The following is a 12,732-nucleotide window of genomic DNA, read 5'->3' as shown; positions in this document are numbered from 1 at the left end:
GGCCTTGGGCCTTTTCGCCTGGTATTGACGAGCTCGCCTATTGAGAATGTCCATGAACTCCGAGTCGGACAAAATTTGAACAACATCACGTGGGCCGATCATCCTGGTTCCCCCCTGTAGCTATGACAAGCTCTACATGTGTAAGTCTTGGATCGTTGAATTCAATCTCTGCCACAGTGCTATTGCTCGTCTCACCAGCAAGATGAATTCTTCGACAAGACACTCCGAGATACCCAGTCTACAGCCTAATGGCGGAATATTATCACCAACTATCGACCATTATGCGACCGAAAAGGGCACCGACCAAGAAGGTGTTCGGGAAGAGGAACGTCACGACCAAGAGGAGATAATTTCGAGAGACGCACAAGCCGGTGTCAAGAGAGTCCAAGCTACCGCGACGGTTTGGACGAAGAAGCACCTGTTCGCTGCTCATTTCTTGTAGGATTTATTTCCCCTCTCTCGACTATTGTTGAGGAGTCTGCTGATCGTGGCTAGTATCTGGCTCATCTACTTCGTCCTATCTCTACAGGAAGTGGTAGTGCGCTCACTGAATCCATATGTCACAAGTGCATTCTCCCTGCACTCCCTGACGGCGGCCACCAGTATCATGGCCAGCATCATTGGTGGTGTCGCAAGGATTCCCACTGCGAAGATTCTCGATACCTGGGGCCGTCCTCAGGGCATTGCACTGATGACCTTTATATGGACCATCGGATTCATTATGATGGCGGCATGCGACAGTGTACAAACATATGCTGCTGCCCAAGTCTTTGCCGTGACAGGGTACGTTGGGTACATCTGACAGTCACATTTTTTAAGCACTGACGTTCTCGCCAGCGCCCAGGGTGTCAGCTACTGTTTGACTGTTTTCATCTCCGACACATCCTCCCTCAAAAACCGTAGTCTCATGCTGGCGGTTGCCACCACGCCGTACATTGGAACCACCTGGCTAGGAGGGCCGGTCTCTGCGAGCATCGTCAGAGATTCTGGATGGAGATGGGGCTTCGGAATATTTGCCATCGTCGTCCCGTTTGCGGTTGCCCCCCTGATTATTCTCTTTCTATATCATCAGAAGAAAGCAGAAAAGGCCGGCATCATCGAGCCGGTCACCATCAACCTTAGGCCAGCCGCCCTCAAAAAGTACGCCATTGAGGTCGACTTGATCGGTATTCTGGTCCTGGCAAGTGGCATGTCACTCTTTCTGCTCCCTTTCAGCCTTTACTCGTTCCAGGAGGACCAATGGGCGTCGCCAATGATCATCTGCATGATCACCTTTGGAGGAGCCCTTCTCATTTTCTTTGGATTCTGGGAGAAATACTGGGCTCCCAAGACCTTCATTCCATTTGAGATCCTCTTGGACCGGACCGTGTTTGGAGCCGGGATGATGTTTGTCTTTGTCTTCTTCAACTCGATGGTCTGGGGCAGCTACTTCTTCTCCATGTTACAGGTTGTGTGGGCCCAAAGCATCCAAGACGCCACCTACATCAGTGCCATTTATCGCACGGGTTCTTGCCTGTTTGCCGTGCTCGTCGGATTCCTCGTGCGCTGGACAGGACGCTTCAAGTGGCTGGCGCTCTACTTTGCCATCCCGCTCATGATGCTCGGCGTTGGGCTGATGATTGAATTCCGTCGTCCGAACAGTGAGATCGGATACGTGATCATGACGCAGATCTTCGTCGCCGTGTCCGGAGGCACGATAGTGCTCTGTGGCGAAATGGCTATGATGGCCCCCTCCGACCAGCAGCATTTGGCCGCCATCATTGCCGTCCTCAATCTGTTTGGAAGCATCGGCACCGCCGCTGGAGGTACTGTTGCAACCGCTATCTGGACGAGCGTTTTCCCCGCCGCCCTCCGCAAATATCTGCCCCCTGAAGTGGACGCTGAACGTGTCTACTCGTCGATCATTGCGCAGCTCTACTACCGCCCCGGCACCCCGGCTCGGGTGGCCATCAGTCGCGCGTACGGTGATGCACAACGGTATATGCTCATCACGAGTCTAGCGCTGCTTGGTGGCGCGTTCATCGCGGTCGCCATGTGGCGGGATATCCGAGTCAAGGATAACAAGCAAGTGAAAGGCAACGTGGTCTAATGCCCGTGAGCAGGATATCAATATACACAGTGCAACAAAGAATAGCATAGTATACATGGAAGCGAGAGACGGCTATTTGTCCGTACGGGCAAGGCCATGCATAAAACAAGGAGCGAGCACCCAAAGGTGGTAGATGATTCCTTTCTGGAGAGAAAGGACCAGAACACATGATCTTTTGACGAGAAAAGCACAGAATGATCTATATAATGTTGGATGGAGTTAATCGCCCTCGATAGGTATTCATCCACTCGAATGATAAATGTAATTTGCATTTCCTATCGTTTCATAAATCATTGCAATCAAAGGTACGAGGGCTTTGCAGCTGTATGTACAATAGTGACCACGGACAGTGTGATCGTACGCTCCTTTGTCTCTCGCTAACAAAACGCCAGGTCAAGTAACAAATCGCCGACGACAACGTCGATGCCGGCGCTCTGCTCATCCTCGACGCCAAAGGCGACGAAAACCACGTCGTCCAGGTACCCGTGATAGGTCTGGTTTCCGGCCTTCCACGCCAACGACGTCACGTAGAGCATCTCGGTCTGGTTCCAGGGCGCTGTGGGTGGGATGGGGAGGTAATCCGGCCTCTTCTCGCCGGGGAGTCCGCGTCCATTGACCCAGAAGGGCTTCTTGGATATCGCGACGATCTGGAATGGCGGCGCGGGCGCAAAGAGGATCACGTACGGCTCGTACACGCTGTGGTACGCGTGGAAGCTCTTGTGCTGGAACACGCTCAGGATGAATGTGTTTCGCGCATCCGGCGTGCAGGTCCCGCGCGCGCAGAGGGTCACGGACAGCGAGTTCGTGGCCTGGTGGATGGACTCGAGCGTCTCGCCGATCCGGGGCATGTGTTTGGCGATGCACGCGGCGTCGGTCGCCTCGGCCGCCGGGGACAGGTTGGGCCCTACGCCGCCGTCGGGGAGGAGGCGCGCGAACGTCCGCTTCGGGTAGAGGTCGTGGTGCACGTATATCTGGCCCGCGAGGTCCCAGAACACGAACCAGTTCTTCTCGATCGGGTGGTATTCCGCGGGCTTCTGGAGGTCGACGGGGTCTGCGAAGGCCGCGGCCACCGGCGTGGCGCCCCAGCTGCTGACGAGCGGGCGGAAGTCCCGCAACCACTGTCCGAAGCAGGTGTAGAGCGAGTTGGAGCCGTAGACGGTGAACGGGGCGGATGGGCCGTAGAAGACGCGCGCGTCGTGAGGGCCCAGGTTGAACGCCAGGTGTGCCAGGTCGCCTTTGCAGTGCGGTCCGGAGGTGGCCTGGATGGGCAGCGCTGTGGGCTGGTCGACGCACCTGAGGGTGGCATTGTCGAAGACGGCGTTGCACGCGATCTCGTTGAAGACAAAGGGGTCCTGCGATGGCGACTGGAGCCGCTGGGCCACCACGATCCAGGTGTCGGCGAGCTGGGGATGGGGGATGATGTTTGGGTTGCAAGTCTCGTGGCCCCCGAAGTCGATCGCAAAGTATTTCTGCTCCGGCGTCGACACGGACGTCACGAGCCGATGGGACTTTTTCCGACGAGTCCCATCGGCGCCGGCGATCCCGATGAGCTTCGTTCGGGCATGCGAAGATGCGCTGTGGTCGGAGAGGTGGAAGAGGTCAAACTCTTCAGCGCCTCCGAGACCTTTCCACAGCACGACGAACACAATCAAGAAGGAGAGTGTGCCCGTGAGGAAAAAGACCCATTTGGAGCCTTTGACAAGCATGGTTGAGAGAAACCCGGGGTTCTGGCGTGCGTGAGATTGCAGGTCGACAGGGTAATTAAAACGTCGAGTTCAGAGATCTGAAGTTGCGAAGGTTTCAAGTCCGGAGCGTCCGCCTTCAATTCCGGAGTCATACGAGCCACGACGGACCGCCAAGGGACATATCCCCCCTCTTCCTAGCGAATAGTCAAAAATGAAGGACACGGAACTGTGATTTGGGAGTGGTAGAGTTTCTATCCTGATCCAATTTATTATATATTCGTGATTCTATCCCAGGTCGCCTCGGTACGTCTATTGAGTTAGAGCCATGCCCAACTGCTCAGTGCTCACTCTTCTGTGGCTTTTCGGTACATCCACTGAGAGAACTTAATACTGGGCTCGTCAAAGAGCACTGTCGCTATCTCTGCCAGCCAACACGTCAACGGCAATAGCACGAGATGAGGGACGATAAAGCTAAACTCCAACCCCAGGGGTCCAAACGAAGGCAGCGGACATCGATTGACCCAATTGGGGATCTGCGTCAGCTGCCATTCTTTCACCCATCCAGTCGCGGCGTAGAGTCTCTCGCCCATGATCCATAGCACCGGTCCGTGCACCAGATAGAACGCAAAAGAGATACGTCCGAGGTACTGGCAAAACCGATTCTCGAAGAACTGCTTGAGCCATGATATGCGTGGAACCGAGGCCACCGTAAACGTCGACGCCCAGAACAAGAAGAACCATTTGTAGTCAAACACCGCCTGTGGCACGAGCCACGTAAACCATGACCACACAGGAGAGTCTCTGAGAACCTGGATATCCCAGTGGTGAGAGGGACAGCCCCCCAGAACAACGCCCAGCACGAACATGCCGTAGAAGAGTTGCTGCTTGAACTTGCCCAGCCTCGACATCCACCCGGGGAGTTTGCCGTGCTCGGCCAGCTGATCCAGGTCACAGAGGAACATGCCCATGACAAACATGGCAAAGTGAGCGCCGTCGGCGATGTAGAGGAAGTACGCGGCTAACCCGACCTCTGCGCACAGACGACCGGTCACGGAGCAGCGCGAAAAGGCCAACAGGGCCGTATACACGCACAAGGACCCGCGCATCTCAAACGGGATCGACCAGAGGTGGAAGCTATAGCTGAACCAGGGCTCGCCACCCAGTCGAAAGACAAAGCTGAAGTTTTTGAACTCGCAGTACCACTTCCACATCTCGTCTCTCCACGTGCGCTCGGGGACGAAGTTCGCGTTGACGCCGAAGACGTGGGGCATCGAGGCGATGATCAGGGTCGAGCAGATCACAGGGATGTACAGCCTCGTCCAGCGCCGGAAGAGCGCCGACCCCAGGTTCTCCGACAGTTTGGTGAAGTCCCGGGCGTGGATCAGCGAGATGGGTTTGGCCGAGAGCACGTAGCCCGAGATGACGAAGAAGACCGAGACGGCGTAGTGTCCTCCCGTGAAGAAGGTCCGGATGATGGGGAGACAGGCCATGTAGTACTGGCCATTGTACCCGTACGCGTTTTCCATGATGAGGCCCGAATGCGCCCATACCTGGTGGTGGAGGAAGTAGACGAGCAAGGCCGCAAATCCGCGCAGCCCGTCGAGCCACGCCGTCTTCCTCAGTCGGCCGTTGCGAGCAAACGGCATGCTGGAGATGGATCGATATGTCGTCGAGGCCACCCATCGGAGCGTCTTCTGGGTCTTTGATCTCGTAGGGGAGGGAAATCCATCGCCGACGTCCTCCACGTCGTCCCAGCGGTCATTCTGCAATGCCTTTTCCTGCAGAAGAGACATCCTTCAAGTGAGGTGGTGGAGGGAGACGCAGGCGTGTTTGGAAGCGCGTGTTGAAGGGAGGAGAAAGACTGCTCTGGCATCGCAGCGAAAGGCCTCTTCGGCTATCAGGCCATTGGACCTGATTGATCAAGATTTGTGACCTGGGAATGCATATGCAGATGGCTGGGATCACGGACGGTAAGTCCTCCTGTATAGTATGGGAAGTTCTCCATGGCGTTTTCAAATGACCGATCCATTACACCCAGTACGATACCAGTGTTTTTCGTACATGTCCCTGCCTGTGACAGCGGAACTGTATCGTTGGGTGGGTTCGCAACCCTGGCACCGTTCACGTACATTAAGTGGGAGCGGCATGGAGCCTAGCGTATGCTAGTTTAGGCGAGGGTGGTCGACCGGGTGATTTGGAGTCGTCCCTATGCCGAAGTTCCCGCCAGGACACGCCAAGGAGGTTGAGCGCCAAGAGCCAAGCGAATCCGCTCCCTTATGATATCTTATCTTATCAGATCTCAGCTACTCGGATCAAATTCGCAGCCTCGAGCGCCTTAGCCGTGGATTCTCTCCCCCCATTACGGCGCGTCCAGCGAAAAAATTTCTCATCCTCCAGGTGAATCCCTCTCGCTTAATCCTCTGTCGTCTCTGCAGATGGCTTAAACTTTAATGTCGCTCTGCCATCCGTGCTCCGCTAGGACACGCCAAGGAGGTTGAGCGCCAAGAGCCAAGCGAATCCGCTCCCTTGTGATATCTTATCTTATCAGATCTCAGCTACTCGGATCAAATTCGCAGCCTCGAGCGCCTTAGCCGTGGATTCTCTCCCCCCATCACGGCGCGTCCAGCGAAAAAATTTCTCATCCTCCAGGTGAATCCCTCTCGCTTAATCCTCTGTCGTCTCTGCAGATGGCTTAAACTTTGATGTCGCTCTGCCATCCGCGCCCCGCCAATCTTCTCCCCCTCCATGGAGAACTTCTCGCTTACCACCCAATTGGTGACAGTCGGACATTTTGTTCCGAAACTAGACCACTATACTGTCTCCTAGCCACGCTGGGCAGCCAATGGCGTCATTGGCGAGCTCCGACGAATCCAAATCGAGTTCCAGACCTCAAAGCTCCCGTATCCTCGAAACATCAACCACACACGGCACGTTGTCCGCGTGGGAGCGGGCGCATGCGCATTCCAGAACAAGCCCCCCAGGGGCTGCTACATTCTGTTGGTCTCAGCAATGTCGAGATGAACGAGAATATGAAGGAACCATGCCGGTAGTCCAGCCACCCCTGGGGAGGAACGACATCCATCCCTCCCAAAAAAAAAACAGGCACCCCGGCGCCCGAATCCAGGTCCCCCTTCGAAAATGATCGCCACCGACATACCCAGCGGGCAGACCTGGTTTTCTCTGGCAAAGACCCAGTTCACCGATGTATCCGTTGCGGCGGACCAGCAAGTGTCGACCCAGGAGTTTCTCGACGCGTCAGAATGCATGACATCCATCTTCGACTTGATGGGATCGTCGCTGTTCAAGCCCATGAAGCAAGACTTGGTCTTCAACATCGGCCGAGTGCGCAAGCGGTATCAAGAGACACCCGAGGCCTCGTCGACGGTGCAGGCGCTGGTGGCTGCCGAACTGGCCTTGACGTCCCCTCATCCCGCGTGTGACGGACTGATCTGGCTCGTTCGTGGATTGGACTTCTTGTCCCAGGCGCTTCTGACGGATCTGGAGAACTTGGAGGAGGAAAATTGCTCCAAGGAATTGGCCGACGCGTTCAAGACGAGCTACGACATGACCCTCGGCCCGTACCATAATACCTTCATTCGACTCATCTTCAAGGCCGCCATGGGGGCGACCCCGAAGCGGAAGGACTTTTACCGTCGCCTCAGCGGCGAGGGTGTCAACATTGAGATCACCCAGGACAAACTAAACCAATACCTCGACGCTCAGAGAAAGGTGGTGACGATACTGAAAGAGTTTCTCACCAGCGATGCAGCTTCGGGCAAATGGGCCAAGGCAAAAGTATGATGACGCAGTTCTCAGTCCTTTCGAGGTTCTCTCATTACGGACTCGGAGGAGAATTCTAGAGATTCTTTGGCTTACTTGATCAAAATCGGATTTTTTTCTTTGTCTCATATTACGATCGTCCTTTTCATTTAATTCCTTCGGTTTCCTGTTTTTCAGCCATGGAGCCCCGATCCTTGCACCCTGGTGTCCAGTGAATATTACCGTTGTTCGTCCTCCAGAAGATCAGCCGGTTTTGAAATGTGGCAGGCAGGCCCGCGAAGTCCTCGTCCACGCCGCAGGTCCCAGAACGACGATCTATTCGAACGCCGGGTAGCCTTTAGCCCGCCATTCTTCAAAGCCCATGCCCTTCGCACAAGGTGGCATTCGGACCATCAGCGGCACGTCGATATCCTCCTCGGTCTGCGTCAACTCTTTGGAATGGATCACCTTTTCCTCGATCCTCTCGAACCCATATCGCGTATACAGCACCCAGGTCGAGGGCGACGCTTCGACGTAGATAGGGAGGTCGGCGGCCTCGGCCACCTTGATGCCCCAGTCGATCATTGCCGCGCCGGCCTTGAGACCTTGGAAACTCGGGGTGATGCCGATGACATGGACATCTATGGGTCGCGGCGGGAGGTTGGATTAGCGATTTGCTTTCACTCCTTAAACCATTCGGATTCCCCAAGTTCATCTCTGGGGAAACGAGGTACGGTAGACAAAAAGTTCTTACAGATATATTTGCGCCCGCCAAACAGCTTCTCTCGCATTTCCCACAACGGACGCGTGATGGCCTCTGCCCTCTCCCTCTCGGGGCCTTCGAGCCAGGGAATCCCCATCCACTGCCGCTCCTCGTCCGACCGCTCCTTCAAGAAGATATCCGCCAGGAGCATGCCAATGATCTCGCCCGTCTCCAGGTCGACCACCTTGCCCGTGTACTGGCTGTCGGATTTGTGCCACCAGTCCAGCGTCGCCTTGGTGTGCTCTTTCCGGAACTCGGGCGTGATGCCGCCTGGGAAGAGGACACCCAACATGATCTCGGCCATGGGCTCGTTCTTGAAGGCGGCAAAGTAGACATCGTAGACCTTCTCGATGTCTGGGATCAGGGCAGGTAAAAGAACGACCCCCATCTTTGTTCGGACCGGGGAAGATGTCAGAAATGCCACGTGGGTGTAAACAAAAACAAAAACAATGGCCGATGGACACTTCTAATAGAGCAAGGATTGTTTGTCTTTTTCAACTGATCTTTTCCCTAAAACGACGGGGGCAGATAGACGCAAAAACGGGAAGAGCTCTCAAAGACCAGACAGTCTTTGACCAAGAGTCCGATCGTCGGCCAGACGCGTGCAGGGATGCAAATGTCTTCTTTTCGCGACTCTGGATACACACCCTGCCCAGCAATCTTGGTTCTTGGATTCATGCATGCATTCTCCTTGTGCTTTGACTGATTCAACCATGTACTCTTTGTGCTCTGCTTCCGACATCGGTCCAAGGCGAGAGCTCAGCATGCCCAGCCTCCAGACTGGGAATTCGGCTTGGCTTTGCCAGGCGGAGTGGAGTCACGATTTCCCCTTCATCACAATTCACGCGTTCGAAGAAGACCTGTACGTAGGGGATTTGACAGTTGAGAATTGGATCCTGTTTTCCGTCTAAAAGCCGAAGTCCTTCGCCGGTTTGACTACGTACGAACACACGAACAGAAAGAACTTGGTACGTCCGGCCGGCGGTAAAGGCGAAAAGGCAGCTCAAGCTGATCCACCATGACATTTCCCAAAATACACCCGGGATCTCCTGAAGTAGCTAGGTTTCCTAGCAGTCGTTGAGCATACGTCATATGCAGAGCATCACAGAGTCAAGGCAAATTGCACATGCTACGATCGTGAATTGACCTTTGTTTTGCCTTGGTTGTGCTGCCTCGGTGTATTAATCGGTAGGTATATCGACTCCTTCGAACCCTAGGAGTTCAACTATGCGGAGGGCCTGTACAGCTGTGCCTACTGCCAGCACTGTTCGCCGCGCTGGCCTGTGGTGGTGGTGTTGTTGTTCCTGGGCCGAACATCTCTGGTGCCCCGGCCCGGATCTCTCCATTTTCCATCCAAGACCGCCAGCCGGTTGACATTATCCACCTTTCATCCGGTGGTGTTCGTTTCTCCGGACCCTGGCCGGGTACCTAGGACTGATCAGTTCTTCAAGGTTGACCCCGCCAGGTAACTCACCTCCCACAACGGGACATCAAGTGGACTGTAAACTGGACTCTTGGACTGCCAGGCATTGTTGGCCTCTTACTGCCGAGACAGGGTGGAGATGGTGCTGTGAGCCATCACATTTGCTTTTCTCGCTTCGCTAAACATGGTAGGAAATGGTGTGATACACCTCGAGGTTCGTCCTTTCTAACTACACGGCCTCAATGAATGTCACTCTACAAGGGTGAGAGTAACGGTTGTCCTCTCTCGGCCTCTTTCTGCTACCGGTGCGTTGTCATTTGGATAGAATGCATGGGTGGCATTAATGCTAAGCTGATATTCAAAATCTTGGTCCGCGTGCTTTTGGACGATCAAGCCCGATCAAGAGACAACAGGGGTTTGTCTTGTTCATTTTGCCTTCGTATCGTGGTGGGCCTGCGAGGCAACTCCGCCCGAGACCGAGCCCGTGTGTTGTTCTAATGCATGACCGGATACTGGCGGTAATACTGAAGTTTGTTGGTATTCAGTCTCGAATTTCGGCGAGCAATACAGAAACGCAATGATGAAATACCTTGAATGAAGAAATTTCGAAATGACAGCTTGCATACATAGCTGATCATTACGGCGATTAAGCACCAACGGCATAAATAGAGACAAAGAGGAGAGATTCCGATGGGTGTAGAAGACTGCACTCGCATTGGGTTGCCATGCCATCATTTTGGGGGTTGTGGATGAACCACATAAAGTAACTACCTATTACTGTGAAGATGCGACTGCGGATCGACGAGCCATTTCTTGTTTTGTACAAACCAATCCACCACGGCATACCGCTCTAATTTGGGATCAAGGTTCCTTGACCATGGGCACAATACATGTCGAAGTTGAGTTCCTCAGAGAGCAGCAATCAAGCCAGCAGCGACAGCGACAACCACGGGCAACCCGACGCCATTAGCCACGGCAGCGTTGTCAGTCTGCTGCGCAACCTCACTGGACGAAGTAGCCGCGGGTTCTTCTTCAGCAGAAGTCTCCGCTGCCGCAGAAGTGGTCGCAGCGGCACTGGTTTCGCTGGAAACGACGGTCTCACTGGAAACACTGCTCTCGCTGACCGTGGCCGAGGAGGCCGAGGAGGCTGTAGAGACGGCCGTCTCGGTGGGAGTGGCAGTGGCGGTGGCTGTCGCGGTGACAGAGCCAGAATCGGTGGAAGCGCTGCTGGGCAAGTGCAGCTCGACGCCGTTAGCAATGCACATGCTTTCGGCGAAGACAACGACCTCTGCACAGCACCACATGGTCAGCTAGAGTCTCAGAGAAGCAGGGTGAAAGGGGAGCTAGATGTGCGTACCGTCGGACTCGGCTGGAGTACAGAGCGTGGGAATCAGCTGCAAGAGGCTGTCGATGAACGCCTGGTTATTGCACATGCAGGCAATGTCCGTGAGCGGGCATCCTGAAGCACCGATGCCTTCAAGGAGGGGTTGTTGCTATCAACCACAACGTAGTTAGCTTCGACCCTTCTCAGGCAATTCCACGGGGTCAATGGGAGAGCTTGGAAAGGAGAGGAACAGCCATACAGCACATGCAGGCAAGGTGGTGATGTCCTGGGCCAACACGGGGGCGGCAATGGCAGCGAGGATGGCTGCAGCGACGGCGTATGTCTTCATGGTGATTTGAATGATCAAGCTCTTTATTAGATGGATCGAGAAACACACAAAGACAGAATCGTCAATTTAACAATGTGCGAAAACTTGGAAACAGATTCGATCAAACCAGGTACCAAAAGTGATCTGGAGCAAGAAAAAAAAAATGAATACACAAACGGACTCGACATGAGAGCGATGCCTTGATAAGTGGCCACGGACGGATCGAAGATCCCCCTGTAGTTACATTGTTCTAGTACTCAGCACCAGCACCAGCCCCGTCGGGCTGCTGGAGAAGAACATGCCAGTGTACCATGCTGTTTCCTCATCCACCAGCACTTAAAGCCGTCTAATGCCAAGGCGTGGCACCTGCTTGGCAGGTGGGAATTTGTGCGTATTTTTACCGGAGTTTCAGCGCCTCTCGGTCCTGTCATTTCAACCATCCAACCGACCCGGCTGGTACCAGTACGGCTTGGCACTCTGGGCATTACCTCCATGACCGTATTGTCACCTTTACTAGTACGAGACTCTCCAGCAATTGCCTTCTGCCAGAAAGTCTAATTCCACCACGCTTCAATGCATTTCCCACCCTCCTTCCAGCCCGATCCTTGCCCTCGTAGCCTTGCCTCCTCCGAGTCTCCCTAGCCACTAGATTCCGATTTCGGTCCTCCCGAGCAATACCGCCGCAGGAGGATGGTGTCTTCAGGCGAATCATACCATCCGAGAGATGTCGCGCACATCCCACTCAGTCAGAGCACGTAGCACCTGGCCATTCCAGAAAGCCCCGACCGCGAAGTTTCTCTAGGCCTTGGCATCCACCCAAGTGCTCTCTCCCTCATTTGGAAAGATGGACGGCCCAGGCCGAACCATTGTACTTGTGCCTGGATGGGCGGGTGGACTATTGCGACCGACTCGGAGGGCCTGGGTGAGGGTGGAGATGATGGAGACGATGGTGGCCGCATGCTGTCGAACATACTCTCAGAGGTGTGCAAAACGGCCATGTGGCACTGACAGACATCCCTCCAGACATGACATTGAGCAAGGTAAAGCATCGAGCGTTCTCCTCCGAAGTCGGGCCATATGAAAAATCGCTCACGAGTGTCTGGTCCTGGCCAAGACAGACAGATTCACGATGGAGTATCTCTAGAACCTGGACGCAGGCGTGGGGTGGGACCCAAACTCATCTTCTCGCCTCCATGTGCCGTCACCGCGTTCAACTCACATGTCGACATCGTCCACCCTCCATCGGAAGTGGGTAACTAGCCCTGGGTTGGGCATGAGCTCCGTGACATGGCTGGAGTCCAAATCGAGAAGCAGGTTGGTCACAACCTCAGGCTTGATCCATGGAGCAAAGGTGAGTATGT

The 12,732-nt window shown here is 54.7% G+C and overlaps 6 protein-coding genes across 6 annotated transcripts; 2 read left to right on the top strand and 4 right to left on the bottom strand.

Annotated features, from left to right (window-relative positions):
- Window positions 1–202: 202 nt before the first annotated feature.
- Window positions 203–2,089, top strand: AYO21_10699 (hypothetical protein; the record flags this gene model as incomplete). The annotated part of the gene is made up of 3 exons (XM_022660609.1): window positions 203–438; window positions 496–783; window positions 838–2,089. The coding sequence occupies 3 exons, from the start codon at window positions 203–205 to the stop codon at window positions 2,087–2,089; spliced, it is 1,776 nt and encodes a 591-aa protein (XP_022507084.1).
- A 377-nt stretch (window positions 2,090–2,466) lies between these two features.
- Window positions 2,467–3,795, bottom strand: AYO21_10698 (hypothetical protein; the record flags this gene model as incomplete). Its single annotated transcript, XM_022660608.1, has 1 exon — window positions 2,467–3,795. The coding sequence occupies one exon, from the start codon at window positions 3,793–3,795 to the stop codon at window positions 2,467–2,469; it is 1,329 nt and encodes a 442-aa protein (XP_022507083.1).
- A 323-nt stretch (window positions 3,796–4,118) lies between these two features.
- Window positions 4,119–5,567, bottom strand: AYO21_10697 (hypothetical protein; the record flags this gene model as incomplete). Its single annotated transcript, XM_022660607.1, has 1 exon — window positions 4,119–5,567. The coding sequence occupies one exon, from the start codon at window positions 5,565–5,567 to the stop codon at window positions 4,119–4,121; it is 1,449 nt and encodes a 482-aa protein (XP_022507082.1).
- A 1,345-nt stretch (window positions 5,568–6,912) lies between these two features.
- AYO21_10696 (hypothetical protein) lies at window positions 6,913–7,575 on the top strand (the record flags this gene model as incomplete). Its single annotated transcript, XM_022660606.1, has 1 exon — window positions 6,913–7,575. The coding sequence occupies one exon, from the start codon at window positions 6,913–6,915 to the stop codon at window positions 7,573–7,575; it is 663 nt and encodes a 220-aa protein (XP_022507081.1).
- A 294-nt stretch (window positions 7,576–7,869) lies between these two features.
- Window positions 7,870–8,684, bottom strand: AYO21_10695 (hypothetical protein; the record flags this gene model as incomplete). Its single annotated transcript, XM_022660605.1, has 2 exons — window positions 7,870–8,174; window positions 8,288–8,684. The coding sequence occupies 2 exons, from the start codon at window positions 8,682–8,684 to the stop codon at window positions 7,870–7,872; spliced, it is 702 nt and encodes a 233-aa protein (XP_022507080.1).
- A 1,943-nt stretch (window positions 8,685–10,627) lies between these two features.
- Window positions 10,628–11,392, bottom strand: AYO21_10694 (hypothetical protein; the record flags this gene model as incomplete). The annotated part of the gene is made up of 3 exons (XM_022660604.1): window positions 10,628–11,007; window positions 11,077–11,212; window positions 11,303–11,392. 3 exons carry the CDS (start codon window positions 11,390–11,392, stop codon window positions 10,628–10,630), a joined length of 606 nt encoding a protein of 201 aa, XP_022507079.1.
- Between the last annotated feature and the right edge of the window lie 1,340 nt (window positions 11,393–12,732).

Source organism: Fonsecaea monophora (assembly GCF_001642475.1).
Source record: "Fonsecaea monophora strain CBS 269.37 chromosome Unknown Scaff128, whole genome shotgun sequence".
Taxonomy (NCBI): Eukaryota; Fungi; Ascomycota; class Eurotiomycetes; order Chaetothyriales; family Herpotrichiellaceae; genus Fonsecaea; species Fonsecaea monophora.
This window is presented reverse-complemented; position numbering and strand designations above follow the sequence as displayed.